General features: G+C 39.7%; 1 protein-coding gene across 2 annotated transcripts in view; it reads right to left on the minus strand.

The window, feature by feature from the left end:
• The window catches only part of LOC149797121 (synaptotagmin-12-like), a 90,534-nt gene that overhangs the window by 11,531 nt on the left and 51,183 nt on the right, over positions 1-27,820 (minus strand). For both annotated transcript variants that reach the window (XM_089961794.1, XM_089961793.1), the window contains 3 exons: positions 18,886-19,015; positions 18,325-18,537; positions 15,964-16,084 (listed from right to left, as the gene is read on the minus strand). In XM_089961794.1, coding sequence (XP_089817920.1) covers positions 15,964-16,084; positions 18,325-18,537; positions 18,886-19,015 — 464 coding nt within the window. The remainder of the gene's footprint in view (positions 1-15,963; positions 16,085-18,324; positions 18,538-18,885; positions 19,016-27,820) is intronic.

The raw sequence follows: 27,820 nt of genomic DNA on the forward strand, positions 1-27,820 counted from the left end.
TCTTCCGAAGAATCCCTCTCTTCTTCTGAAGAATCCTTCTTTTCTTCTGACTCCTCTTGTTTCTTTTTTGGGCAATCTGGAGACCAATGTCCTTTTTCTTTACAATAATAACAGGTATCTTGACTTTTGTCTTTTTTAGCCCCTGTTTTTTTCTTTTTTGACGGTCTGGACACTTTGAAGACCAATGCCCTTTCTTCTGACAGATATAGCAAGTATCCTGACTCTTATCTCGAAAGGAAGGAGAGTAGTCTGTCGGCTGGTCTGAAGAGAATTTTCTAATGACCCCTCGCAAAGCTCTGACGAAACGTTCGATTTCGTTAGTCTCTTCCATCGTTCTCCTCGGTTTGAGAGTGAAATGAATAGTGAAAGGACAAGACACACCCTTTTTATATACGCTGGTTTGCCATGACTATAAATTAGTCTATGGTGTTTGAACTTGAGTCATTTGACGTTTTGCACTCAAGATGAAACGATCCTATTCATTCGAGAAGAAAGAAGAAGAATAAAGTAAGAGGCAGAAACGTGATCTATCGCCTCGTACCAGGGCTGAAATCTTGGCACAAATTCATGCCAGTGATTTTGAAGAGGACATGAGTGAACCAGAATCCGAACCCTCTAAACCAAGTTCACCACCCTTAGTCAACCCTGAAAAGTACTATTCCATTCGAGAGACGGAAAAGCGCTCCTCTAGAAAATTTAGAACCACGGCTTACACCTACACGGTGAAGTTTAAAGATTTCAAGGCCGACGTACCATTGGAGAAAGCAGAAGGGTTTATCACCGAGGTGTGGGATTCTTTGCTCACCGCACTCAAGCGACAATGTCAACCCAAAGAAGACGATCGCTTGACACTATCCATAGATCACGACGGTTTGAAATCCCCTGTTTGGATCGAGTTTAGCAGACCCGCAGAACTAACCACTTCCAAAATCATGGACAAGATTCAACACGTACAACAATCTAATGACCAGTTTGACATCACCGATGGTAAAGCCACACTGAAAATGGCCCACGTCTCTCTTCCTCAAGGGACAGGACGCAAAAAGATGTTATTGGTGGACAACCTTCGCAACACCAAAACAAGTCTCGTCCGAATTCACAACCCTCAAGACCAGTTGTGTTTAGCCCGTGCCATCGTGGTGGGACGAACCTATGCCAACAAGAACGACACGGTAGAATGGAAAAGAACCTGGAAAACTATTCAACGATCCGATCGAGCCAAACAACGAAATGAAGCAGAACTCCTGTTACAACAAGCCGGACTGTCCAAAGACACACCCTGTGGCATTCCTGAGATGCAAAAATTGCAAGATGCCCTAGCTCCACGCTACACCTTGAAAGTGCACCCTCAAGAAATGCGTGGAACTCTGTTGTTTCGAGGCCAAGATTTTAAGGACGGAAAATACATTCATGTCTATTATCACGATGAACATTTCGATACCATTACCAGTATCACTGGATTCCTGGGATACGGTTATTATTGTGAGAAATGTGATTATGGTTAAAATATCGAGAGCAACACAAGTCTTGTGGATGGAAATGCCCAGGATGTTTGTGCTTGTCAACTCCTGAGATTGTGCCCTACGTGTGGACAAGGCATACGTACCAATAGTACCAAGGCACACGTATGTCGACGAAAGAAAAAATGTCACATTTGTCACCACATCGTGGACTTGGAACACGAATGTTACGTGCAAAAATACCAACCCCCACCAGAGGAAGAGGACGGTCACAAGAAGAAAGGCAATTTCATCTTTTTCGATTTCGAATGCATGCAAGAGACCGGCATTCACATTCCTAATTTCTGCGTGGCTCATCGAGCGTGCGAGAAGTGCATTCAAGAACCTATCTTCAGTCATTGCCCTCACTGCAGCAAGATTCCTGGAGGACGTGAAAAAATCTTTTGAGGACCAAACACGTTAGCCGATTTTGCCCAATGGGTCTTAGACCCCATCGACAAGACGTGGAGCCAAGAGGACATCGAACGTTACGGAGATTGTCATCGTCATGCCACGGTGATGGCTCACAATTTCTCCGGATACGATGGACAGTTTCTTCTCAGATACTATACGGAACAAGGCACCGAACGTCCTAAAGTGACTTTGAACGGAGCCAAAATCATTTTCATGCAAGTGGGACAAGTACAGTTTAAAGATTCGATGAGTTACTTGGCCATGCCTTTGAGCCGAATGCCTAAAACGTTTGGAATGACAGAAATGGCTAAAGGGTACTTTCCACACTTTTTCAATACGGAAGCCAATCAACATGCCGTTCTACCCCATTTACCTGAGGCTCACTATTACGACCCCGACAACATGCGTACCGAACAACGAGAAGCTTTCTACGCTTGGTACCAGGCTCATGCCTCTGACCCCTTCGACTTTCAGGAAGAAATGTTAAAGTATTGTCGTTCCGACGTGGACATGTTACGACGTTGCTGTGGAAAATTTCGAGAACTGTTCATGGAACACGGAGGGGTCGATCCTTTGGAAGAAGCTTGCACCATTGCCAAAGCGTGTTCCTTAGTGTACCGCCAACGATTCATACCTGAAAACACCGTGGCTGTCATCAGTCCTCAAACGACCCACTATGTCAAGCGTCAATACTCGGTCAAAGCCCTATGTTGGTTACATTACTTGTGCGACAAGGAAGACAAATGGATTCAGCATGCCCGCAACGGAGGAGGCGAAAAGACCATCGGAACGTATTCGGTAGATGGCTGGGACTTAGAAAACCCCAAGATCGTGTACGAGTTTAACGGTTGCTTATTTCACGGATGTCCCGTCTGTTACCCTGACCGTGACACTAAAAATCAGTTTTTGCAACGAACCATGGAAGACTTGTACCAGGACACTTGTCAGCGACGCCTAAAGTTAGAACAGCAAGGATACCAAGTGGTGGAAATGTGGGAACACGAGTACGATCACCGTTTGAAAACCGATCCCGAGTTTAAACGCCTCGTGGAAAGTTACCAGTTCATGGACCCGCTGAACCCGAGGGATAGTTTGTACGGAGGAAGGACCAATGCCACCTATTTGCTGTACCAAGCCGACGAAGAGAAAGGAGAAGAAATCAGATACTTGGACGTGTGTTCGCTGTATCCCTACGTGTGCAAATATTGTCGCTTTCCTGTAGGGCACCCGCAATTGTTCACGGAACACATCGACCTGAAAAACATTCGACAATACGAAGGCTTGATCAAGTGTAAAGTTTTGCCTCCCACGAACCTATACCATCCCGTCTTACCTCACCATTGTCAAGGCAAACTGATGTTTCCCTTGTGCCGTACTTGAGCCGAAACGTTCAACCAGGACCAACCTTGCCATCACAGCCAGGAAGAACGTGCCTTGACCGGAACCTGGGTCAGCGTAGAATTGTTCAAAGCTCTGGACATGGGATACCAACTGTTAGAAGTGTACGATATTTGCCACTTTCCCAAGACACAACAGTACCACAAGGGTGACCCTACTCAGAAAGGCATTTTCGCCGACTACGTGGATGCCTTTTTGAAACTGAAACAAGAAGCCAGCGGCTATCCTTCCTGGTGTCACACTCCCGAAGACCAAACACAATTCAAAGAGAAATACTACGAACAAGAAGGCATCTCTTTAGACCACATCGAAAAAAACGAAGGCAGGCGATCGTTTGCCAAAGTGATGTTAAATTGCTTGTGGGGTAAAATGGCACAACGACCGTGTTTACCCAAGACGGAATATTTGACAGAACCTTCCCGCTACTTCCAGATGATTCACGACAAAACCAAATACATGAAACACGTGGACGTCGTTCGAGAGGATTTGATCTTGGTCAATTACGAAGAAGATCTGGACTTTGTACAAGACGACCCTTTTGGAAATGTCATCATTGCGGCTTACGTGACAGCTCATGCTCGCTTAAAATTGTACGAAGCTTTAGAACTGTTAGAAGAACGCGTCCTGTACTTTGACACGGACAGTTGCATTTACATCCATCACCCGATTCAACAGCACCCTGACATCGAAGGAGACCGTTTAGGAGCCTGGACAGACGAGCATCCCGACGACAAGATTCTAAGTTTCGTCAGTGGTGGTCCCAAAAATTACGGCTACGAATACCGGGACAAACAAGGAGAAGTGCACAGGACGTGCAAAGTGAAAGGACTGACTCTGAATCATCGTACCAGTCGAGTGGTCAACTTTGGGGTATTGAAAGAAGCCTTGCAATCGGGAGAGGATGGAAACTTTAAAGTGACCACCTATCAACCGAACAAGATTGTACGTTTACCCACTCACCACATCGTCAGTCGACCCTTGGAAAAAGTCTATCAAATTGTATACCAGAAGCGAGTGCGACTTCCCAATCACTTCACCTTACCGTACGGTCACGTCGGTATTGGTCTGTATATAAAAAGGAACCCTAGGCAAGATCGATAGTTCATTGTTCATTGAAGTAACTTACCATGTCGTTGACGAAGAAGAAACCAGATTGGTTAGAAGTCAAATGTTGGACATCACCGAGACCAGGGTTTTGAGGCTTGGACACAAGAGGTGGCCCAGTTTGCACGAGAGTTATTCAAGGAAAAAAGTTACTTTTCAACCTGTGTTAGTGACGGTGCCAGAAGAACCCGTCACCCAGGACAGGACTGTCGTGGACATCCCTGAAAGACCCTTTCGGGAGGACACTTGTGTGACCTTACCCCTACTATAGAACTGGTTAGAACTTTACCCAAAACATGTTGTACAGACACTTGTGTTTATTCCACGTTCATGGTTATCATGTGCCTTTTATTCTTGTACTTAAGCCTTTGGCTTTTATGTATTTTTGTCTTTCGTATTCATGTTTGAAAAAAACATTCAATAAACGTGTTCTGAAAAGTATATAAACTCTTGTCTTGTTTGTTTTTCGTGTCACAAGTGACATTTCTCACACCATGGCTACCTCTGCTGTCTCTGCTCCCTCTTCCTCTTCTGTCAAAGTCATCGACGAACACTTAGATCGTGCCAGTTGGGAGGCTTTGTATCTTCGCCATCCCTTTAACATGCTCATTGCTGGACCTAGCGGTTCAGGCAAAACCGAATTCGTCAAACGTTTGATCGAACATAAACATCATTTGATCGATCGACCCCCTCAACGAATCGTGTGGTGTTACAAAGAGTGGCAATCGGCGTACAGCCTCTTGCGAGAAAGTCAAGGCGATTCCATCGTGTTTGTGGAAGGCATTCCTAAAGAAGACGATGGCATCGTCTCTGACTCCCGTCTAACCCATTTGGTCATTTTCGACGACATGTTAGGAGAAGACGAAGAAGAAATTAAACTGTGGTTCACGCGCAAAGGGCATCACCGTAATGCCAGTGTCGTTTACATCACCCAAAATTTGTTTCAACAAAGTAAAGCCCATCGCACCATCAGTCTCAATGCGCATTACGTGGTCTTGTTTAAAAGCCCTCGAGATAAATCGCAAGTGCAAGTCTTAGCCAAACAGTTAGGAACGCCTTGCTTGACTCAGGCGTACGACGATGCCACTCAAACTCCACACGCCTATTTACTCGTCGATTTGAAACCTACGACTCCCGAGGATCTGCGATTTCGTACCCACTTGTTTCACCACTGGTGCCAAGACGGAGGGCCTGTCCTGTACACGTCTCCGTCCTCGACTTCATTTCACTCCCCATAAAAAATCTATAAAAACCTCAGACCCTTTTTCGTCTGTCTCACTCTCAGTGCGAACATGACGTCCCTTCAGTCGCATCTTCCCGTCAAATTGTTTCGTGCCTTGTATGGCATCAGTCGAGAAAAAGATCCACAAACACGAGCTCGTGTCTTAGAAGCTAGTCTCAAAGAAGTCTTACGATGGTTCACGGTGACGGCACGTCAATTACTCCAAGGAATCATTCAGATTCCTCATCAAACCAAACGCTTTTTCGATCGAAACAAAGTCGCTTTGGTCCAACTGGCCGATCCCCGCATCGACACTCAAACCAAAAAACAAATCATTTTGAAACCTGGAGGGAGCGGTACTCTAGGAGGGGTCATCATTCGCTCACTCTTAAGATGGGATCCTAATGCCCCCAAAGTTATCCCCAGGACAAAAGTCCAACGAAGCCCCAAGAAGAAAAAGACCAGGTCCCCAAGGAGAACTTCTCCAGTGGCAGGACCCTCCTCTGACCAGACACCACCACCACCCCGGAAAAAGAAAAGAAGCCCCCAGAAAAAGAAAAGTCCACAGAAAACTAGTCGCAAGAGAGGCACTTCGGCCAGGACGCAACCTTACACTCGCAAACCACGATCTGCCACGGCGGTGACTGCGTCTCCGGCAGCTTCACGTTTGTCCACTTCTCCGTTAATGACACCCAGAACTGAAGAGTACTTGGAGACGTTGATCACACCAAGAACTTCTCCGTTGATGACCCCCAAAAGAACTTCCCCAGTGGCAGGACCTTCCAATTTAGTGGCAGTGGCTGCTGCTCACAAAGTACCTTCTCCCAAAATCAAAGTTCAAGAAAGATCGGGCATGTTACAAAGTTTGCTGGATTTGTCCAAGCAAGAACTGGCTCGATTTAGTCCGTTACCTACCCCTGCACGACGTGTCATGCCTGTCCTCAAACTAATACGACGTCAAGACAATCAGTGGCGACGCGTTCCAGTATAAAAAAGGCCTGTGACCAAGTCGGGTATCAGTGTTTTTTGGTGCTCCTGAAGACTCAAAGATGTCACCCTCCAGAAAACCCCAAGGAAAGAAAAGGAAAGGACTGCCACCACGTTTAGCCAAACATGGGGACATGTTATCTGTCCTGTCCAAAGCTTCTCCACCCCTACGAAAAAAACTCATTCAAACAGCCTCCAAAGAGGTCATCGATACCGTGTGCGAATGTTGTTTGAACGTTTTGAAAGGCACGATCTCTTTGTCCAAACACCAGAAACAATGCTTAGGCAAACATCGTCACGTTCTTCGCCAAATGGTTCAAAAGAAAATTCCCATTCGTCAAAAAAAGATGTTAGTGCAACGTGGAGGTATTTTACCTCTCTTGTTAGGCCCCATACTGAAAGGAGTCTTGGGAACCATGTTGGGAGGACTGGTGGGAGCAAGATAAAAAGGCCCTCGGAAGTTCCAAGATCTCAGAATCGACCCCTGACAACCCCATGGAAGGACGAAAACTAGCTTTAGTGCCTTACAAACGATGGATGGAATACCATCGGTGGCAAGAACAACGCACCCCGCATTTACCTCCCAATCCCCATTTGAGCGAGATGTCCCAGTTACAACACGAATTGCAGTCCTTGATGGATCGCCAAGATTTGTCCGAAACAGAAAAATCGCAAAAGTACGGTCAACTCTTGCAACGACTGCAACTCTTTCACCAGAAAGCTTTAGACGAAACAGCTCTACCCACTCTGAAAGATTTTAAGACCTTGATGAAAAGTCCAGCACCATCACCAGTACCAGTACCACCAGTACCAGTGACCAAGACAGAAAAAGGAGAAGAAGAAGAGGAAGGGTTTCAAACTCCACCAGAAAAAGTACGCAAGTTAACAACACCACTTACCTCCAGAATTGGATGGATTAAAAAGATGATGGCCACCCCTTCTTCATCAGAAGAGAAAAAGAAAGTGAAGACAGAAGTGAAGACAGAAGTGAAACAAGAACCGATATCCCCCGCTCAGACATCCTCCTCTTCTTCGACACATATTGCCGGACTCACACGCAAAGCATTGCAATCCAAGAAAGTACCCAAGAGAAAAAGAGCAGCATCCTCCAAGAGTGGGTGTCTTATTAACACACCAACCAACACAAAAAAAATGGAAAAAGTCTTAGCCAGCATTTACTACGATCCCTCCCATCCTGCAGGTTACGCAGGAGTTCAAAAATTGTATCGTGCTGCCAAAACGCGACTGAAAAGTCTCCGTTTACCTCAAGTGCAACGATGGTTACAAGAACAAGCTACCTACACTTTACACAAACCCATTCGACGCAAGTTTGCCAGAAGTCGCACCCGAGTGGAAGGCATCGATCATCAATGGCAGGCCGATTTAGCCGATGTCTCTCATTTGGCCAGCTACAATCGTGGCTACAAATATTTGTTTTGTGTCATCGACGTCTTTTCCAAATTTGCTTGGGTCGTACCCTTGACTTCCAAATCGAGCAGCGAGTTAGTGCGAGCCCTGCAACGGGTGTTGAAACAAAGCGGTCGTCACCCTCTTCGATGGCAAATGGACAAAGGCACCGAATTTCTGAACCAAGCTTTCCAAAAAGAATTAAAGAAACGTGACATTCATTTTTTTACCACCGAGAATCCCAAAACCAAAGCCAGCATCGTGGAACGTTTTCAACGCACTTTGAAAGAACGCATGTGGAAATATTTTACGCATCACCACACTCTGAAGTACATCGACATCTTACCGCACCTGGTGCAAGCGTACAACCAATCTTACCATCGAAGCATCGGACGTGCCCCGCAAGACGTGACTCCCGAGCACGAAGTGTTGGTGTTTGAGCGCCTGTTTGGTACGTCCCCGACGAGGGCTGTCCCCGAGAAAAGTGGAGAGTTGGCCGTAGGAGATTGGGTGCGCATTGGCAAAACCAAACGCACTTTCGACAAAGGTTACTAACCTAACTGGACGACCGAATTGTTTCGCGTCACTGGACGAGTGCATGGCCGTCATCCTGCCGTCTATAAATTGGAAGACATGAACGGAGAAGTGCTCAAAGGAACGTTTTATTTGCCCGAGTTACAACGTGTCACCAAAAAAGAAGACGACGTGTACGACATCGAAAGGATTCTCGAACGCAGAACCCGTAAAGTGGGCAAACGACGTGTCAAAGAAGTCAAAGTACGTTGGAAAGGATATCCACCCAGTTTTGATTCTTGGATCGACGCTTCGCAAGTCATCGACTATAAAAAGAAGTGACCATCATGCCCTTTCACACAGCAGACGCAGCTACGTCGACCACTCCTCCTTCACCTAGTTCTTCTGTGCAAGATTTACAAAAACAACCCTTGTGGGTGTGGTGTGGAGAACGTGTGCCTAAAACGCAAATCGTCTTTTTCTGCCAAATCTTCGTGGTGTATTGTGTCATCGGGGCAGCCATCGCCAATTTGCAACAAGGAGACAAACAATTGTGGACCATTTTATTGAGCAGTTGCATCGGTTACCTGCTTCCTAATCCCTCCCTGAAATTCACCTCGAACGGGAACCACGGGAACCTTGTGTCCAGTGCCAGTGCCAGTCACCACTCCAACCACATCCAGAACCCCATTTTGGGCGGAGACACGCCTCTGACGTCCACTAACCCCTCGGACAGCCACAGAACTCTGGAATTATGAGTCACCAAAACCAATTTTACTTAACTTTACCCAGTGACAGTTCCATGGAGGTGTTTCTCAAGAACACGTTGTGCTGTTACACGGCCAAATTACCTAAGCCATCCCCTTAGATCACGAAGCCCATTGGGAAGTGGCTTTAGTAGAAATGATTCACCCGACCCAAGTCCTCAATGTCCTTCCCAATCAAAATTTTTTTGATGTGGAAGTTCATGACGAACAATTGCAACAGTGGATGGATAGCAATGTCAAATATGACAAGAAAACCCGTACACAAAAGTACACCACCTATCACTTGTTCATTTCCCGAGGCTTTTATTTTAGTGGTCAACATTTGGTCAGCACCATAGCCTCCAGGTTTAATGTCGTGTTTCTGAAAGCTTTGGAGCATGTTAACAAAAGTGTCACCATGGAGTACCACAAAACAGCTCGTCGCTTCTTGATGAAATTTGAACGGAGTAAAATCCTGTCCATTTTATTTTGTCCTGAATTGTATGACATGTTGGGCGGAGACATGAACCTGAGAATGAGCATGATGAAGAAAAGCGAATTACCCATCGTTTACGACAACGAGTCTTTTAGCAAGTTATTTCGTGCCCCGGTAGAACTGAACCATGGACTGAATTTGATGTTTGTGTACTCCGATGTGGTGGAGTATAACGTGGTGGGACACACCTCCGTACCGTTACTGCGTGTCATTCCTTTCAAAGTGGATTCTTCCGAGGAAGGTGGAAACACTTACCACGTCCACCGCGAATTTGTACATCCTCACTATTTGCCTGTCAGTAAGTCGTATTTGGACACGGTCAACATTACTATAAAAGGAGATTTGGGACAAAATATTCCATTCACCAAAGGAAAAGTCACGGTGAAACTCCATTTTCGAAAACGGTTTTCTCACGATTCGTAAGTCATGTATCCAGTGTACCGAGGGGTTGCTCGACAGCGAGGACACGGTTTAGGAGATATGTTAAAATAGACCTTTCGTTCGGTGGCCCCGGTGTTGAAACCGATGGTGACACGCGGATTGCACGCCTTGAAAGATGCGGCACTGACGCAAGGCAAAGAATTTCTCCAAAATGTCATCATCGACAAACAAAACCCTAAAGAAGCCTTCATGAGGGCAGGCAAAAATGTCTTGCTGAAAACGAGCAAAGACATTTTGGGTCACCGAGAAACACCTATAAATGCCCTGCACGCTACCGAGTCAGGCATTCAGCAAGGACAAGGCAGAAAGAGACGACGAAGAAAACACCCTTTCACCAGACTTCAAGCGAGAAAGGCCAAAAAAAGAAGAACCGTTCGAGACTTAGACGTTTTCGATTATTGAGAAAAGAGACAAAAAAATGATGCACCGAGAATCTTGCGCTTGTTCCAAGACGGAACTGGATCTGTTTGCCATGCCCCCGACGATGATGACGATGCAAGAATCCCAGTGGGTGGAATTTCACCCCGTCTCCTCACTGACCGATTCCGCTCCCATCGAGTTTGAAATCAAAGGACAGCCCGAAGATTACATCGATCTGAATAGCAGTTACTTGTACCTGAAAGTCAAAATTCTAGATAAGACTGGAGGTGCTATAGACGATGAAGCAGTAGCTCCCGTCAACAATTTCATGCATTCCTTGTTCAGTGGAGTGGACTTGTACTTGAATAACAAACTGGTCAGTAGCAGCATGGATACTTACCCTTATCGTGCCTACCTGGAAAATCTCTTGACGTACGGAATAGATGCCAAGAACACTCATCTCAATGCCTGTGTGGTATGGGAAGCTGACGAACCTACCAAGTTTGAAATATTGGAAACTGATGAAAAGAAAGACAACAATGATGGATTTGTAGAACGAAGAAAGAGAATCACGGGAGCCGACACAAGTTTAGAACTGATGGATCGTTTGCATTTGGACATGTGGTTGCAAGAAAAGTATTTGCTGAACGGGGTGGATGTCCGCCTGAGACTGAATCGTAGCAGTGCCGCTTTCCATTTGATGGCTGATAGTGACGGTTACAAAACCAAAATCCTAGAAGCCAGACTCTACGTACGCCGTGTGGAAGTGTTACCTAAAGTGGGAAACGACATCAGTCAGACGTTGAGCAGAACGACCGCCAAGTATCCCATACGACGCGTGGAAGTGAAAACCTTCACCATTCCTAAGGGACAGCGATCCATGATCGAAGATCATCTGTTCCAAGGACAGTTACCCAAACGTTTGATCGTTGGTATCGTCGAGAATACAGCCTTCAACGGAGCTGCCGAAAAAAATCCTTTCTACTTTCAACACTTTGGCGTGTCCAAAATCGAAGTCAGTCGCGATGGCAAGACCTTGTGTACCCGACCTTTCGAACCTGACTTTAAAAAGAAGAATTACTTGAGATCGTACTTGTCCTTGTAAGAAGCCACCGGACAGTTAGGAACCAATACCAGTCACGGTATTATGTACGAGGATTATGCAGGAGGCTACGCTTTGTGGGCTTTCGATTTCACTCCAGACCAAGGCAGCGACGAGGGACATTTCCACCCTATAAAATCCGGCCAGATTCGTGTGGAAATTCAGTTTAAAGACCGAGACCCTGATGAAACGGTGAACGTCATCCTGTATGCAGAATTCGATAATACCATAGAAATCAACAGTTTGAGAGAAGTCATCCTAGATTACTAGAAACCATGGAAGACTGTTATCCCTCTTTACCTAGTGGAGAAACTTTTAGTGTTGCATTGTTGTTAAAAAAATGTTAGAGTTGTTGTTTAGTGTTAAGTGATTTTTGAATAAAAAATGTTGTGTTTTGAAAAAATTGTTTGATGTTATATTGTTGGATTATTGTTAAAAATGTTAGAGTTGTTGTTTAGTGTTAAGCGATTTTTGAATAAAAATGTTGTGTTTTGAAAAAAATGCCTTTGTCTTTCGTTTAGCTATAAGAATGTTGGATTGATGCTCTTTCATTTCTTACTATCCCTCTCATGACACTCACTAAACGTTGCGACTCAAAAACCGTGTGGGGGATGTTTTCCTTCACGTCCGCGCTTTGGCTTTAAGAACCGGGTTGTTTCTAGTCTAACCATCCATTGTCGACTCATCCTCCTAAGAAGATGTGCTCCAAACTAGCTAAACTCAACGAAGCCTACGTGAATTTGCATAGGGTCAGACACAGTCTGATACCGAAGCCAGAAGAAATAGAGAATGTGAGAATGTTAAAAATCACTGAAGACCTGATAGAAGAGCTCTTCAGAGAAGAAATGAACAGGGAAAAAGAAGAATGGACAGAGAAGTACAGACTTCAGAGACAGCAGCAACAACAACAACAAGAGCAGCAGCAGCAACCTGAAGCTGACAGAGGCTTTGTCGATTGTCGTATCGACACCAAAGAGTTCTTCTTCTCTTTCCGAAGAAGCAGACCTATCGCCAGAAAGTCTATCCTCAGAGGACATCGCTTTCTTAGAAACTAAAAAGAATGCCATAGCAAACAAAAAAAAAAACCCAGCCCTTTTCAGGGCTACCCAATACTCTAGAAAAGAAATAACAATCGATTTGCCAATGTGTGTAGGTAGAGTAGTGTGAAAATAAACACTAACTCTTTATTGATAGTGAGAGTGTATGTGTTTGTGTGTTTGTGTTTGTAAGTGGTTAAGTAAGTTGGTATGGATAGTAGATTAAAATGATGTCTTTGTTTTGGTGTTTGAGGTGTAAATTTGGGGTTAGATTGGATTGCTTTGCGTATGTGGATAGTCTATTGAAGTGATTTATAAAAAATTTTAAAATAGTGATGGGTAGCATAAAAAGTGAGTGAGTGTTTCTTTTAGGTCCGCGCGTTGTTGTTTTTTGGTCATGATGTAGGTAAGATCAATTTTATGTTTTTAGGGGATGTTTTCCTTCACGTCCGCGCTTTCGCTATAAATTGAAACTCGTTCGGCAGTCCAGCTACCCTTGTTGATTGATCAACACCAAAAATGAACACGAGACTGGAGAAACTGTTGGAACTTCATGTGCATCTGGAATATGCCAGGCGCATATTAAATGAACTGGCCGCGGAAGCCATTGTGGAGGAGGGAAGGATAAGAGAGGAGGAGGAAAGAAGAAACAAAGAAGAGGAGGAGAGAAGATATAAAGAAGAAGAGGAAAGAAGATACAAAGAGGAGGAGAGAAGATACAAAGAAGAGGAGGAGGAGGAAAAGGAGAGAAGAAGAAGAAATTTCAGAATCCCAGAGAGCGAAAATTGTGATTCTGAAGCGACATATCCTGCCTCTGCTCTCTCCCCCAAAAAGGTAAAAAGTAACTGGGGGACAAGATGTGTATGTGGCGCCAGGCCTGGAAGGCGCCACCATTAACCAGGTGTCCATGAAGTTCCAAAAAATAAACAGCCCTTTTCAGGGCTACCCAATACTCTAGAAAAGAAATAACGATCGATTTGCCAATGTGTGTAGGTAGAGTAGTGTGATTATAAACACTAACTCTTTTTTAAGATAGTGTGAGGGTATGTGTTTGTGTGTTGGTGCTTGTAAGAGCTAAAGTATGTTTGTGGGAATAGTAGATTATGGGTTTCTTTATTGTTTCTTAGCGTAGGTGAAGAGTATAGTTAGGGTTCTGTAAGCGCTCACGTACGATTGTGTGGATAGTAGATTATGGATTAGTTTATTGTTCTTAGCGTATGTGGAGAGTATAGTTTGGGTTTTGTAACCGCTCACGTACGATTGTGTGGATAGTAGATTATGGATTTGTTTATTGTTTCTTAGCGTATGTGTTTGTGTGTTTGTGTTTGTGTGTTTGTGTTTGTGTTTGTACCTTCTCACGTACGATTGTGTGAATAGTAGATTATGGATTTGTTTATTGTTCTTAGCGTATGTGGAGAGTATAGTTTGGGTTTTGTAACCGCTCACGTACGATTGTGTGGATAGTAGATTATGGATTTGTTTATTGTTTCTTAGCGTATGTGTTTGTGTTTGTGTGTTTGTGTTTGTGTGTTTGTGTTTGTACCCGCTCACGTACGATTGTGTGAATAGTAGATTATGGATTTGTTTATTGTTCTTAGCGTATGTGGAGAGTATAGTTTGGGTTTTGTAACCGCTCACGTACGATTGTGTGGATAGTAGATTATGGATTTGTTTATTGTTTCTTAGCGTATGTGTTTGTGTTTGTGTGTTTGTGTTTGTGTGTTTGTGTTTGTACCCGCTCACGTACGATTGTGTGAATAGTAGATTATGGATTTGTTTATTGTTCTTAGCGTATGTGAAGAGTATAGTTTGGGTTTTGTAAGCGCTCACGTAAGATTGTGTGGATAGTAGATTATGGATTTTGTTTATTGTTTCTTAGCGTATGTGGAGAGTATAGTTTGGGTTTTTATTATATGAAATGAGAAAGTATAGTTTGGGTTTTATTATATGAAATGAAAAAGTAGGGGGATGTTTTCCTTCATGTTCGCGCGTTGTTTGGTCATGATCTAGGTAAGATCAATTTTACGTTTTAGGGGGATGTTTTCCTTCACGTACGCGCTTTAAGTATAAGAACTCACAGTATTCGTCGTTCAAACCATTCTGCAATGAATAAAAAAAGAAGATGGTTTCTAACCAAATGGACAAAATACAAACATTACAAGACGTTTTAGACAACTTAGGAATGATGGAGCAGATGTTAATAAGACTGGTTGAAGACCATTATTCCTATAGTCCCCATCGTGTAAAGATGGAAATTAATAACTTAAAAAAGGTAAAGGACAAGATTAGTGGTGTCATGAAAGAGATAAAGGAGGAGAAGGAGGATGAAGAGGAAAGAATAAGAATAAGCAAATGGAACGAAGAGATTGAAAAAGAAGAAGAAAATGAGAAGAGGAAGAAAGAAGAGGAGGAAGAGAAGAAGAAGAAAGAAGAGCAGGAGAAAAAGAAAGAGAAGAAGAGAAAGAGTGTTGGAGATAAAATAAGAACTTGGTGGAGAAAAAGAAGAAATTAGAAGCAGAAGAAGAAGAAAACCCAAAGGCCCTTTTCAGGGCCAGCCATATTTCTCAAAAAGAGATAGCCTTTCCATTGCCTACCCCTTTTTAAATTTAAATTTAAATTTAAATTTTAAAAAAAAATCCCATATTCATTTCCCCTTGTCCCTAGACAAACCCAAACTCTATTCCCATGTTAATTTCCCCTTGTCGCTAGACAGACCCACACTATAGTTCCATGTTAAATTCCCCTTGTCGCTAGAGTGACCCACGATTTATTCCCATGTTAATTTCCCTTGTCGCCAGATTGTCCTACGATTTTTCTCCATGTTAATTTTCCCTTGTCGCCAGATTGTCCCAGGGGTGTTTGTAATGCTAATTCCCATTGTCGCTAGGGTATCCCCATTTACTACTTACATACATACATGCATACATACATACATGCATACATACATACATACATACATACATACATACATACATACATACATACATGCATCCATGCATACATACATACATACATACATACATACATACATACATACATACATACATACATACATACATACATACATACATATACAAAAATTTGGTTGGTTGATTATTTGGCTGTTTGTTCTTTTTCTACAGGAACTCTTCTCGCTTGCCGCCTTGCAGCTGATTCATCCTCTGATTCATCCGTCCAACTGTTGCACTTTCTTTTCTTACATTTAACTGATTTAATTATTGATCACTTTATTCTTACCTCCTGCGTCTTTACTTTCTGTCCACTTTAGGTTTCTGGCCTTGACGATGACGATCGTAAGCCTTTCAGCGGTGGGGAGATAACTCAGAGAAAACAAAATGTCGCCATATTCAGTCGGCTTCTGCAAATCATTTCAGAGAGTGAATGCCATTTAATAGTAATATGTAAACGTAATTTTTGTGAAGGTTTTAATAGCATATCTTTGCAATATTTAATGCAAAGATCAGCTTTATATTTGATGCGATGATTATTTCCGTATTGTTCATACTATATTGATTATGTTTCGTTTGCTTCGTCAATTTAAATGTTTGGTTTTAATAAGTTCATTACTTGAAAATGGTGTAATTGTTTGGTTGGTTTTCAGCGGTTCTTTCAACGCTAGGACACACCAAAACAGCCGAGCATGGCTGGCCAGGGCGGGTATCGAACTCGCGAATGCATGTTTACAAGCCCGACGCTCTACAAACTGGCAACTAGAACTTCTTATTAAAGACCGAATGCAGTGAAGTTTATTGAACGTTGTTGTTGTAGGGTTTAACGCCATTTTTCAGCACACGATAGGCTATACATGGCGGCCAGTATTATTTATTTATTGAACGTACAGCATGAGGTCCGTTTCAATTCCATGGTACAGATTCTGCGTTTCCTTTTTATGATGTCAGCGATGGATATAACGGCAATAACAATACCTTTTAAGTTTAATCAGTTTGATTTAAAAGACAATTCACTCCTTTTAAAGAAATCCAGATTCTATTCATGGCGAATATGTTTCTATTATTGTTGCAATTAAAGGTTTCCATAGAGACTGACGCAGTAGTTTCCAAGGCATCTAATGGAACAAACTATCTAAGCTGTTGTTATCAGTGACATAGATGAAAACAAATGATAATATTAACATGCTTTTGCTAAAAGGCAGGTGATGACATGCTTCAAGAATGTAATACAGTTCTGAGAATTATAATAAATCTTTAAGCATAATAATGAATGAGTGTTTATAGACCGTTAAATGAATCCGCCAAATGTACCACATTCCGGTGTCACCGACAAATACGGGCAATGAAAGACTCCTTGTTAGAACAAAAGTACTTAATGAGAGAACGAACAATATGACATTTGAAATCATGGGTGCTCCGTAAGGTTAACCAATCTTCCCGTAGCAAAACAAGTAAATAAGCAAAGTATTATTGCGTACCTGTACTTCATCTTGTTGAAATATATATTAATAGGTCAGAAATAATTAAGAATTTTGTGAGCTGCAGACTTGTGTTGATGCCAGTAACGTATCTGAAACATCCATCTTTACAGTTATTTCAACTTATTTCAAGACTAAGGTATCTTTGATTCGGTACCGAAGTAAGTAAATATATCACGCTATACGTCAGATATGTAGATATAAACTAGACGTTCGTTAATCGAATAATTTGGAATCAGCTTTGGTTATTATTTTTTATGTGTTTTCAACGAAATACACCATTTTGTGTTTATGTGAAATACGTTCATAATGTGTATATTTTAAAGTCAATGTCGCATATGACGTAAAGAAAGGTGATTTACATGTCTCACATTCCGTATCTCAAGTTCGACAGGTGTCTTAAGGTAAAAGTTATATTTTTGCATGTAGTAAATAATAAAATGAGACAGAGGTGATGTTTATGACTGTAACAGAGAGTATACATTTTCTTGAGTTATATCAATATTGTATATCAATCAACAAGTTGTTGTTGTTGTAAGGTTTAACGCCATTTTTCAGCACACGATAGGCTATACATGGCGGCCAGCATTAATGGTGGAGGAAGAACCCGGGAAAACCCCGGAAAGAACCACCGACCCACGAGAAGCTACTGGCAAGCTTTCTCACATGCCCACATTGGCCGAATCCTAGACTCGAGCCCACGCAGACAGAGGTGAGATGGCAGTGATCCGTAACGGAGAGCGCTTTAGACCACTCGGCCACTCGGGACCCCCCATCAACAAGTAAACTTACCTAGCTTTCACGTGCTGTCACGTTTCATGGACTAAACATTAGTCACTGCTTTGAGTGTGCTTTAAAACATTTCACGATTTTTAAATTTTTTTTTAAATTCATTGTGACATCCACTAATATAAATTACTTTGTTGCCATGCATAACGATCCTATACTGCGATTTTGTTATGTATTGGGTTCTTGAAGCAGTTACTATAATTCCTCCATATTCTTCCGTTCCTGTTGCAAAATATGCTGCACATACTACTGTAGTTATTCTTCTAACATGGGTATATTAATTGGACACTATATTCAAGCCATTTAAATCGGTCTTTATCTTGAAAAATTCCCTGTAAGATAAGACAGTCTGACTTCCGTTACAAAGTGGGATACAGTACCTCGTCAATATCACGCAGGTTGAGCCACATTTTGATTGGTAATTTCATATCTACATCCCCTAGCCGGATTTCCCCCTCTCCAATAACCTTGTGGCGCTGGTATTTATCCAGAGAAAACATTTGTAGTTGAAGAGTTCGGTTTTCCAGTTCTTCCTGATCCATCGTAAACAAGAAGCGCTCTTTAAAGACGGGATCGGTCGAATTCTTAACGTTCTGTGAAGTAGAAACAATGTTTATTCTTTACATGAGAAGAAACTTTGGCGAATTAAGATAAAATTCTAGGTAAATACGTCACCCGTCATTCCATGAATATGTGGTTTACGTACAATTTTTTTGTTGCAATTCCTATATTTGTATACACTAGCTATTAATTTTGAAATCAACACGACGTTTATGAACGGTCAAATTTTTTTTACACTTTTAGTATCACTGAGCTGCAAGTAACATCATGTTGACAATTTAGCAAACATTTTTCCATTACAAGACTTTAGTAAACAATATGAACCAGTTTGTAAGAACGAAAAATTGGAAAAAATAAAAGCCAAAACATCAATACTTTACCTTTGTTTGGAATTTAGCATCTGTATCCGGAAGCAAGATCCCTCTTACATATGTATCCAGAGTTCCCGTGTATTGATTGGGAGAAAGGTCTCTTGCTTGTATTATGCCTATTACCAGTTCTGACACCTCTCTGAAATTACCAAGCATAAAATTTTTAATTGATAATGTATTTTCTCTTATACAATGAATCGAATACAGAAGAGAACGACGTACAAATGTTAGCGTTTTGTTTTGCTTTCCGTTTTGACCAATTTATTTATATTAGTTACTTTAAACATCTTGCATACGAGCCAACGAACTATATATATGTAACCTTTTCGTAAACTTTGCCAGAAAAAAAAATATCTAACTTTTAATGAATAAACTACATTAGTGTTGTGCAGCTGCTTTGTGCACAGTATAATCATACAATAGTTTTGATTTAAAGTAGTTTTGCCTTTTTGCAAATTGAATTGATTGGAAGCAAATTCTGATGCATTTAATTGTCTTTCCTCTTTAAGCAATAACATTGAACTAAATATAATCCATGACATTGGTTCAAATATTATAAACGTATTGTTAATGTAACTTTGTAACACTCATACGCACACACTATCTCTCCAACACACGCACACATCTGTTTGTCTGTGTGTGTGTGTGTGTGTGTGTGTGTGTGTAACATTGGCACCAAAAGGTACATTAATTAAGTGTACATTTAGGGAACTAGTAGCTAAATAAGGGAATGTTTATAATGACATTTACGTAGTTTGCTATTAATCGGTTTTTAAATCTATGTACCTCAAGGCACAGAGTTGATGGCTGTTTTAATAACTTTTAAATGTGTCATCCAAACTTAGCTTCTTTTATTATTTTCACATTTGTCGTTTTGGTTTCTCTTTTCAAACTTGCTACATTTTGTTTGTATCTAGTTTATTCGTAATTTGCACTTTGTTTATCATCTGAATAAACACGTCACAAACTCCAGGGCAATATAATCACGAGACGCTCTTCCTTCTAGCGAATTCGCAATCAAATTTCCATAAATTTGCATTTTACTATATTTTCCTACAACCATACGCAACCATATGCATTCTGTACCACACGTGGTCTTTAAACGAATAATAGTTCGTTTCCTATAAAGCAATTTTTGTTTGTTTATGAGGTTCATAATATTTGACGGTAATTGTTGTAAAACACTGTTTTGTGATTTGTTTCCACTGTGAATAATAAGCAGTAAATGACAAAACAGTTATACTTTCATCTACTCTTCATGCTTCATTTCTCTTACATCTATTGCCATCACATTAAAAGAAATTCTTTGTTTTAATCACTCTAGCACAGTCTACATTTATTCATGACATATTTTGTTTCATTTATTTTTTGTTGTTTGCTGAAGTATTTTTTTGCGGGGTGGGGTGGCATGGGGTGGGATGGGTTGTATTTTTCTTGGAAGTGGGGTGGTACATTCACTAACAAACAACTGATTAATAATTTTGTTTTGCATAGCATAAAAACAAGCCAACTGAATTATAAGATTATCTTTCTTTTATTTATCAAATCAGTTACACTTTCTAAAACCTCCTTTCATTTAATTTTATAGATCAATGCACCACATTCTTTTTCTAGGATTCTTCCAATTCATTTAACTCTGACTAAACATGTTGATTTCATTTGATATCCCGACTGACAACATTTCCGCTAATTAATCATAACACTATTTATTAAGACATAATTGTTTTTATATTTTTAATTTTTTTTAATATCCTTTGCTTTTGTTCTTTTTAGCTTTATTTCTGATTCCTAACCTCACAAACACATGTAAGCCGGTTTTATGAACATCTGTCATTTTAATGTCAAAACTAAAGAGAACATGTATGTTGATCTTCTTTCAGATAAAATAGATAAAAACAAAAGAAAACATGTATATTGATTTTCTTTCAGATAAAATAGATCAGTCCAATATTTTTTTCCCACCTACCTCAGCAGATCGCGAGAATGTATGATAGTTCTGATGCAGCGGCAATAACGTTGATGATGTCAACAATATTATGATTTTCCTAGAAATTTCTGATTGTCACGTTGACAAATCGATGTTCCACGGAAATGTTGTTCATCCTGACTGAAGTGTTAAGAGCTATAGGAAGAAGTGCTTTCAAAATAAGCCAAATTTAGAACAGATTGTTTTTCGTATTGCAATGACGACACTCGTGGACTTTATAAACAAACGAAACAAAACAAATATAATCTGATTTGAGGGACATTGAAAGTTCCAACATGAAAGAAAGCTGTAAATGACCCTTTCATATACTACATTATACTATTTTGATCGGAGTTTAGGGTTAAAGTAACGTTGTTAGACAGATTTCTTGCATTACCCCATTTTCCATTTTATTGATCACGCAGTCATGCGAGCAACAGTGTTCCGTTTATGCTGGTTGCAATCGGAAATGAAGAAGGAATCTTCTGCTATTCACATTACGGAAATGACTAAATTTCTGTCTAATTAACTAACTTAAATTTGTTAGCGTCTGAAGTCATCTTCAGTCAATGACTTCGTTGCTGCTTATCAGATCACGTGATTTTCATCGCGTCAATAGAAGGAGAGACAATATGATGATATCGGTTGGAGCTAAAACACACGTCATTAACTTAATGGTCATTACTTCGGTTTTGAATATAACATTCCTCTCCCTTTGACAGCCATATATAAGTTCTAACTCACGTGAGTTAAAATATCGTTGATATTATTGTAAAATGCTAAGTAGAATCAATAAAATTTTAGTGAAATGAAGTTGAGACACTCTTTCATAGCTACAATAATGATGAGCTTCCACTAATAGATCTTGAAAGACGCAAAAGTATTTGGTAAACGCAATTTGGCACTGGGGGCCAAAGGTAGCCAAGTAGTCCAAGGCTTTAGCCTTTTCAGATCACTGACATCACGTTCGACTCTCGGCTAGGCCGACGTCAGTGTGAGAGAAAGCTTGCCAGTATCTTCCCGTGGGTTAGTGGTTCTTCACACCTACTATGTACTGAAAAATGGCAATAAACCCACAAACTCACAAATAACTCCAGTAGAGATTTTTGTAATTTATGAAACATTAGAAAGGTGCAAGCATAATGGATGATTTCCAAATTCTATGACACAGAAAGACACATGTTATGATCAGGAGAAGGACACGACTACAATAAATATGTACAATTTCCGAATTCTAAGACAGGCAGATACACGTGTTCGCATCAGGAAAAGGTCACCATGGCTATATATATATATATATATATATATATATATATATATATATATATATATATATATATATATATATATATATATATATATATATATGTATGTATGTATGTATGTATGTATGTATGTGTGTGTGGGTGTGGGTGTGTGGGTGTGGGTGGGTGGGTGGGGGTGTCTGGGAAAACCTCGTGAAAGTAAAATTAGCGTTAAGGGGCAAAAAAACCACACAACTAACTGCAGATTCTACAAGCTGACTAATGGTGATAGGAATGTAATGAATAATGAAGTGCGTACATTTCAACAGGTGACATATTATATTTGTTAAATGACTTGCATGTTGCCTACACAATATAATACTATGTAATCCTGCTAAAATGTTGTAACACTGCGATCCTATCGTGGAGCTAAATGTGCAGTGAAACCTTTCACAACCGAAATCCGTTGAGGCCATATTTACATTGGCTTTTCATTTTACAGCGTGTATCACAGACGTGAAATACATACATTTCTATAAGTGTAAGGATTTTATAACCGACACTGGCCTTTGTGTTTGAAGATGAAGAATAAAAGAGACAAATCTGCAACCAATAGCTTCAATATTGTGAATTGATTTTAAAGAGTCAGAGAGAGAATATTCTTCGTGTGTTTGTGTGTGAAAAATGAATGCGTCGTTGTTTCATGAAATAGTCGTTCTACAATCTTGACATGCAAATGATGACAAATGATTTGTCTTCTTTGAAGATTAGATTAGCGAATCTGACAGTTCGACCAATGTTTTGTCAGTTTAAATATCTTATAAATTAAACAAAAATACATTCAGTTCCTAATATATTGATAGTGATGGTATTAAGGGTGATAACTTCTAAAAGGATATAGTATTTAACTATTCGAAATTTAGTTCCGTATTTAGTTTAGATTCCAAGTAATCTGAATTTTGCAACTTCTGTTTGGGGTCAGTAAACCACCCTGAGTACTTTTTATCCATTTTACTCAGTACGAAAATTCAGACGACTGTTAGTAGTGACGATATTTATAGAGCCATTCAGCAAATAAATATGTCATCATCATCATCATCATCATCAGGCAGTATTTCTTTTTTTCCAGATATAATGAGACAAACAGGAAAATGGATGCAAACCATGGAAAAGGTAAGGGAGTGAAACACAGACTTGTTCTATATAATTAAAATAGATGAACTGAAAGAAAACTCTTCGAAGCTCGGCATCCCTTTGAGATTTATAGAACAAGAGCTTTATATTTATTGTAAAGGAAGGCTTACAACTGATAAACATAATTTATGGTATACATCATATTGAACTGTTGTATAATAAGTAATATTGTACATGTTATGTCATAAATTGCGTACAAAGAGATACCTCTATCATGTTTTCTACGATCAAACGTAGCCCAGATCTTGATAATTTGAAAACCAATCTTATTATTAAGTAAAGAATCCATGCAATAGAGATACAGATCACAATGGACCAGACATTACAAATTTTTCTGTTATCACATGTCTTCCAGATCTTCATAATTTGAAAATCGATTTTATTTATTAAGACAAGAATCCATTTATTACAGATTCAGAAAACACTGAAGGAGATATTATAAACTTGTTTAGTATTTCGGGCTCGTCTATGCCGATACCATTGATAACATTGATCTGGAGGTTTTTTTCTTCCTTGTTGCAAGCGTTATGCCTTGCGATATGTTATAAGTGTTATCGAAAGTATCAATTTGGTTTGGACAGACGTCAAGCAGATTTATGGGTTACATTTTAGTTAGGTATTTCCACATTCTAATCTTAAGATTTGTATAATGGATTTCGAAACCATTGCACTTCAGATGCCATTTTATCGGTGGATGCAGCTAAGTATTCCATGTAATCTTTTCCTAGCAGATTCTTGTTTCGTTAAAACTGTTTTCCATCATTACACAATTTTTCTGCAAGCATCGTATATATCATGTCATTTTCGTAACAACGATGTTTAGGTATGCTTATTTTTCGGATGGTAGGATATATCTGGCCTTCAAAGTCTCTGCGATACCTCCAACCACTTATCGTTTGAAAATCGCACAAAGTACTGGCACAAACTTATTATTATTAAATTTATTAATTAGTAATTTGATACTAAAAGTTCAATTTAGCAAACTTTCAATAAGCATTATCGAAAAACCCAAGCATCTGAATGCTCAGGATTTGAATTCGTCCACTTTGAATTGTCCATCTAGTGGAGATCCAATCAAATTTTATTATCTCTTATGCAGCAGCTTACAAGGTACAACAACTGATGTCGACAATTTGGTGATCATACAGTTGGAAAAGGGCGAACAAAACGAAAACAACGCTTTGAGATCTATCATTTCGAGCACTCCTATAGTGATATCTAATTTAATCACAAGTTTCTTCTTTCAACGCAACGTATTTGTTCGAAACCCCCACTTTATTAAAATCCTCATTAATAACTATGCTGTAACTAAATGTTTAAAGGTAGTTTTTGGTACCGTTTGGAATTATATTTGATATGTGACACTAAGACAGAGAGACTCTAAGAAAACTTTGACTTTTTCAGTCATGTTGTTGCTCACATTTTTTATATTTTCTTTACTATTCATGCCGTTACACAGCGATCCTTCATATTTTCTGACTTTACTAGTTATTCCAATACGTGATAATTACGTTTCCAATTTGAATTCAACCCATTTTGTCATTTAATGTATGTTTTGACGATATCGTAGAACAAAAACTATGGTTTTAGTTTAAGTGCAAGGATTATAAATCTATTTTTATAACACAAATAATACATATACCTCAGTTAATTTCAATTATGACATGCAATACCATCCTGCTAAATGACCTTGAATTATATAATTTTCATTCACTCATTCTCTAACACAGCTTGTGAGTTGCAACGTTTGAAAAAATATTCTGCTAACCTTCTGCACGTAAACTTGTGAATTTCCCATGGCGACAGAACTTCGAGCTACACAACAGGGTTGATGGCTTTATGAAACATATTATTTCTCGATTCCGCTATGACTTGACTTAAAAATAGGGTGTCTTGTCTAGATGAATTTACAACTTGATGCTAATAAAGTTAATTTTAATTTGGCCATTTATGACAACTCACCGACATAAGAAGCTCTTTGCACTGAAACTTGTCAAGCAAACAACACAACGGGATGGTAAACATTTAGATGGGTACGAGATATTGATGTTTACATTAAAAAATGATTTTAACACAAGGAAAAATCCTAGTCCTGCTGAATATGGTTTGTTTCATAAAGGATTAGATCGTTTTGGACGTTACAATGCGTGCTCTACATTCATGGATATCTCTAAAGTGTGAGTCACAATCATACAGCTGAAAAAAGGACATCCCAACATGGAATACTGACGAAAGGATAGTGTGCCCATTGTTTTCTAATATTTATCCTCTTTATGGCAAAACTCATCATAATCCAAACTCATGTCTTCACCGCTAACTGCTTATAAAATGATACATAATAATTTGACACGTCAACCAATCAATATATATAATAATTTGACACTGTAACCAATTGATATACATAATAATTTGACACAGTAACCGATTGACATGTCTATCCCTTTATCCTCTTGGAATTATAATGCTTTATTGCAATTAGATTGGCAATGATAAAAAAGAATCAGATTCAACCAAGTAACGCACAATGCGGTAAAGCACATGGTAAGACGTTTTCATTTCTGGGCACTTTAGCCAGTTTCATTTCACGATTGTAATCAACTTGTTTTGATATCACTGCAATGCAGAAAACGTCTTGTCTCCACATGAATTACATTTTATTTGGGGCAAAATCAAAGAATAATGACGATATTAACCCATTTAGCAATTAAACGTCAAACAATTAAATGTCAGCGTAAGACAATAAAGACTTATAGAATGAACCTTGGACTAGTGGATAAAATGCCTGTTCATAGAATGTATCATGTAAGCCTAGATAACCAATTTAAAATGCACCTTTTTAAAACATAAATAAGCACATTTAGTATTTAAGAATGGTAAAGACACGTGCACATGGGTAAATCTGTTTGACATAAAATACATACCCATTTACAAAAGGACAAAAAATTTGAACATAAAATCAAAATAGCGAGAAGAGTTAAAAATAAAACATCTGACAATTTTAAAATTTTATAGTAGATATTGTTTCCTTGAAATGCACCAATTACACCTGTGCTGCAGTTGTTGAAATAGATGAGTTGAACGACATTCACTATTTTATCCTGAATACATCTAAACTGAGATGCTCAGTTTCGAGATAACGGTGCCTCTTAAAAGTTTAAGAAAAGTGTATGGTACATTCGGAATGCAAATTAATATGGTTGATTTTAGAATGGCTTCAGATTCTTCATCCAAATATATTTAAAGACCAGCAGCCGGGAAAATTGATAGAGGAATTATTCGTACAAGAGTTTCACTAATTTAATACAATTCCTTCCTCTGTTAACATCAATAGTATATATTCAAACCCTCAAAATGTCAACAAGGCCATAATTCTGCCCATGGGTTTCTCCTAGCAAGGGAATGCAAGCTGCAACATTGCAGCTATTACAAATCATTAAGGCTTTAATCACCTTGTTTCAACCGTTTCATTTGATTTTATGCACATTTTCCCTTTCTTGGAGAATCTTTTAATAATAATTTTAATTTTAATATTAAATGATGATTGGTAATAACAACGCAGACAACATTAATATGTGGTTGTTTAAGGGAAAACATTTCTTCACGGTCATACTTATTCTGGTCACTCGTTTGCTATGTACGTTGTTCGGGTTTATTGAGAGAAGAAAGGCATTATATAATTGAAGTGAGTGTAAAATAAACTTTCTTCAAAATCCATTTTTGAGGCTGTTTGCATTAATATTAGGAATTAGTCTTGGGTGGATGAGTTGTTTTCATTTTGTGAACAACTGCCTCCAGACATGGGTGGGGGGAGGTGGATGAGCGCTCGCTTTTACAGATCACTCATAACTCACATCTATCCGTGTGGGTCCGAGTCTCAGTTCTGTCAGGGTGGGTATGTGAGAAAGCTTGCCAATAGCTTTCCGTAGATTGGTGATTCATCCTGGGTTCCTCCTTTAACTCATATACTGGTCGCCATGTATAGCCTGTTATGTAATAAAAATGGGGATAAACCCACAAAAGAAAACTTCCCGACTGGACAATATTTTAGTTTCGTTGATAAAGATAAAGCTATAAAACACACTAAGTATCATCTGATATGTCTGAAAATCGTACCCTAACACAGAGTTAAATTATCACTTTTTACAGTTTGGCCTTAGAACTAGATCCGCTGCGAAATGTTTTCCACAAAGACCCCATAAATTTCACCATAAAAGATGGGAAACTAATTTTCTTGCGTCACACAGAAATTTATCATCTTTCAAGATTTTGGCCCGCAACTTTTCTCGAGCATATAATCATTTGTATTTTAATACTGTCCCGCATATTATGTCCTTTCATTTGGTCTTATTTAGATACTATCGATGAACGACTCAATTCCAAATTTAACACGCGTGGCTAAGATAGTCTGTTCGGCAGTAAAAGGAATAGTAAACTGCGATGAAGCCGTCTTTAAAACGGACTGTCATTATCGGTCAATATCAGTTATTAGCGTCAAATCGTCATGAGCGAGTAGTTGTCAAATCCCTTGCTTGAATATGAC

Source organism: Sinohyriopsis cumingii, chromosome 6 (assembly GCF_028554795.1).
Source record: "Sinohyriopsis cumingii isolate HCF-2022 chromosome 6, ASM2855479v2, whole genome shotgun sequence".
NCBI lineage: Eukaryota > Metazoa > Mollusca > Bivalvia > Unionida > Unionidae > Sinohyriopsis > Sinohyriopsis cumingii.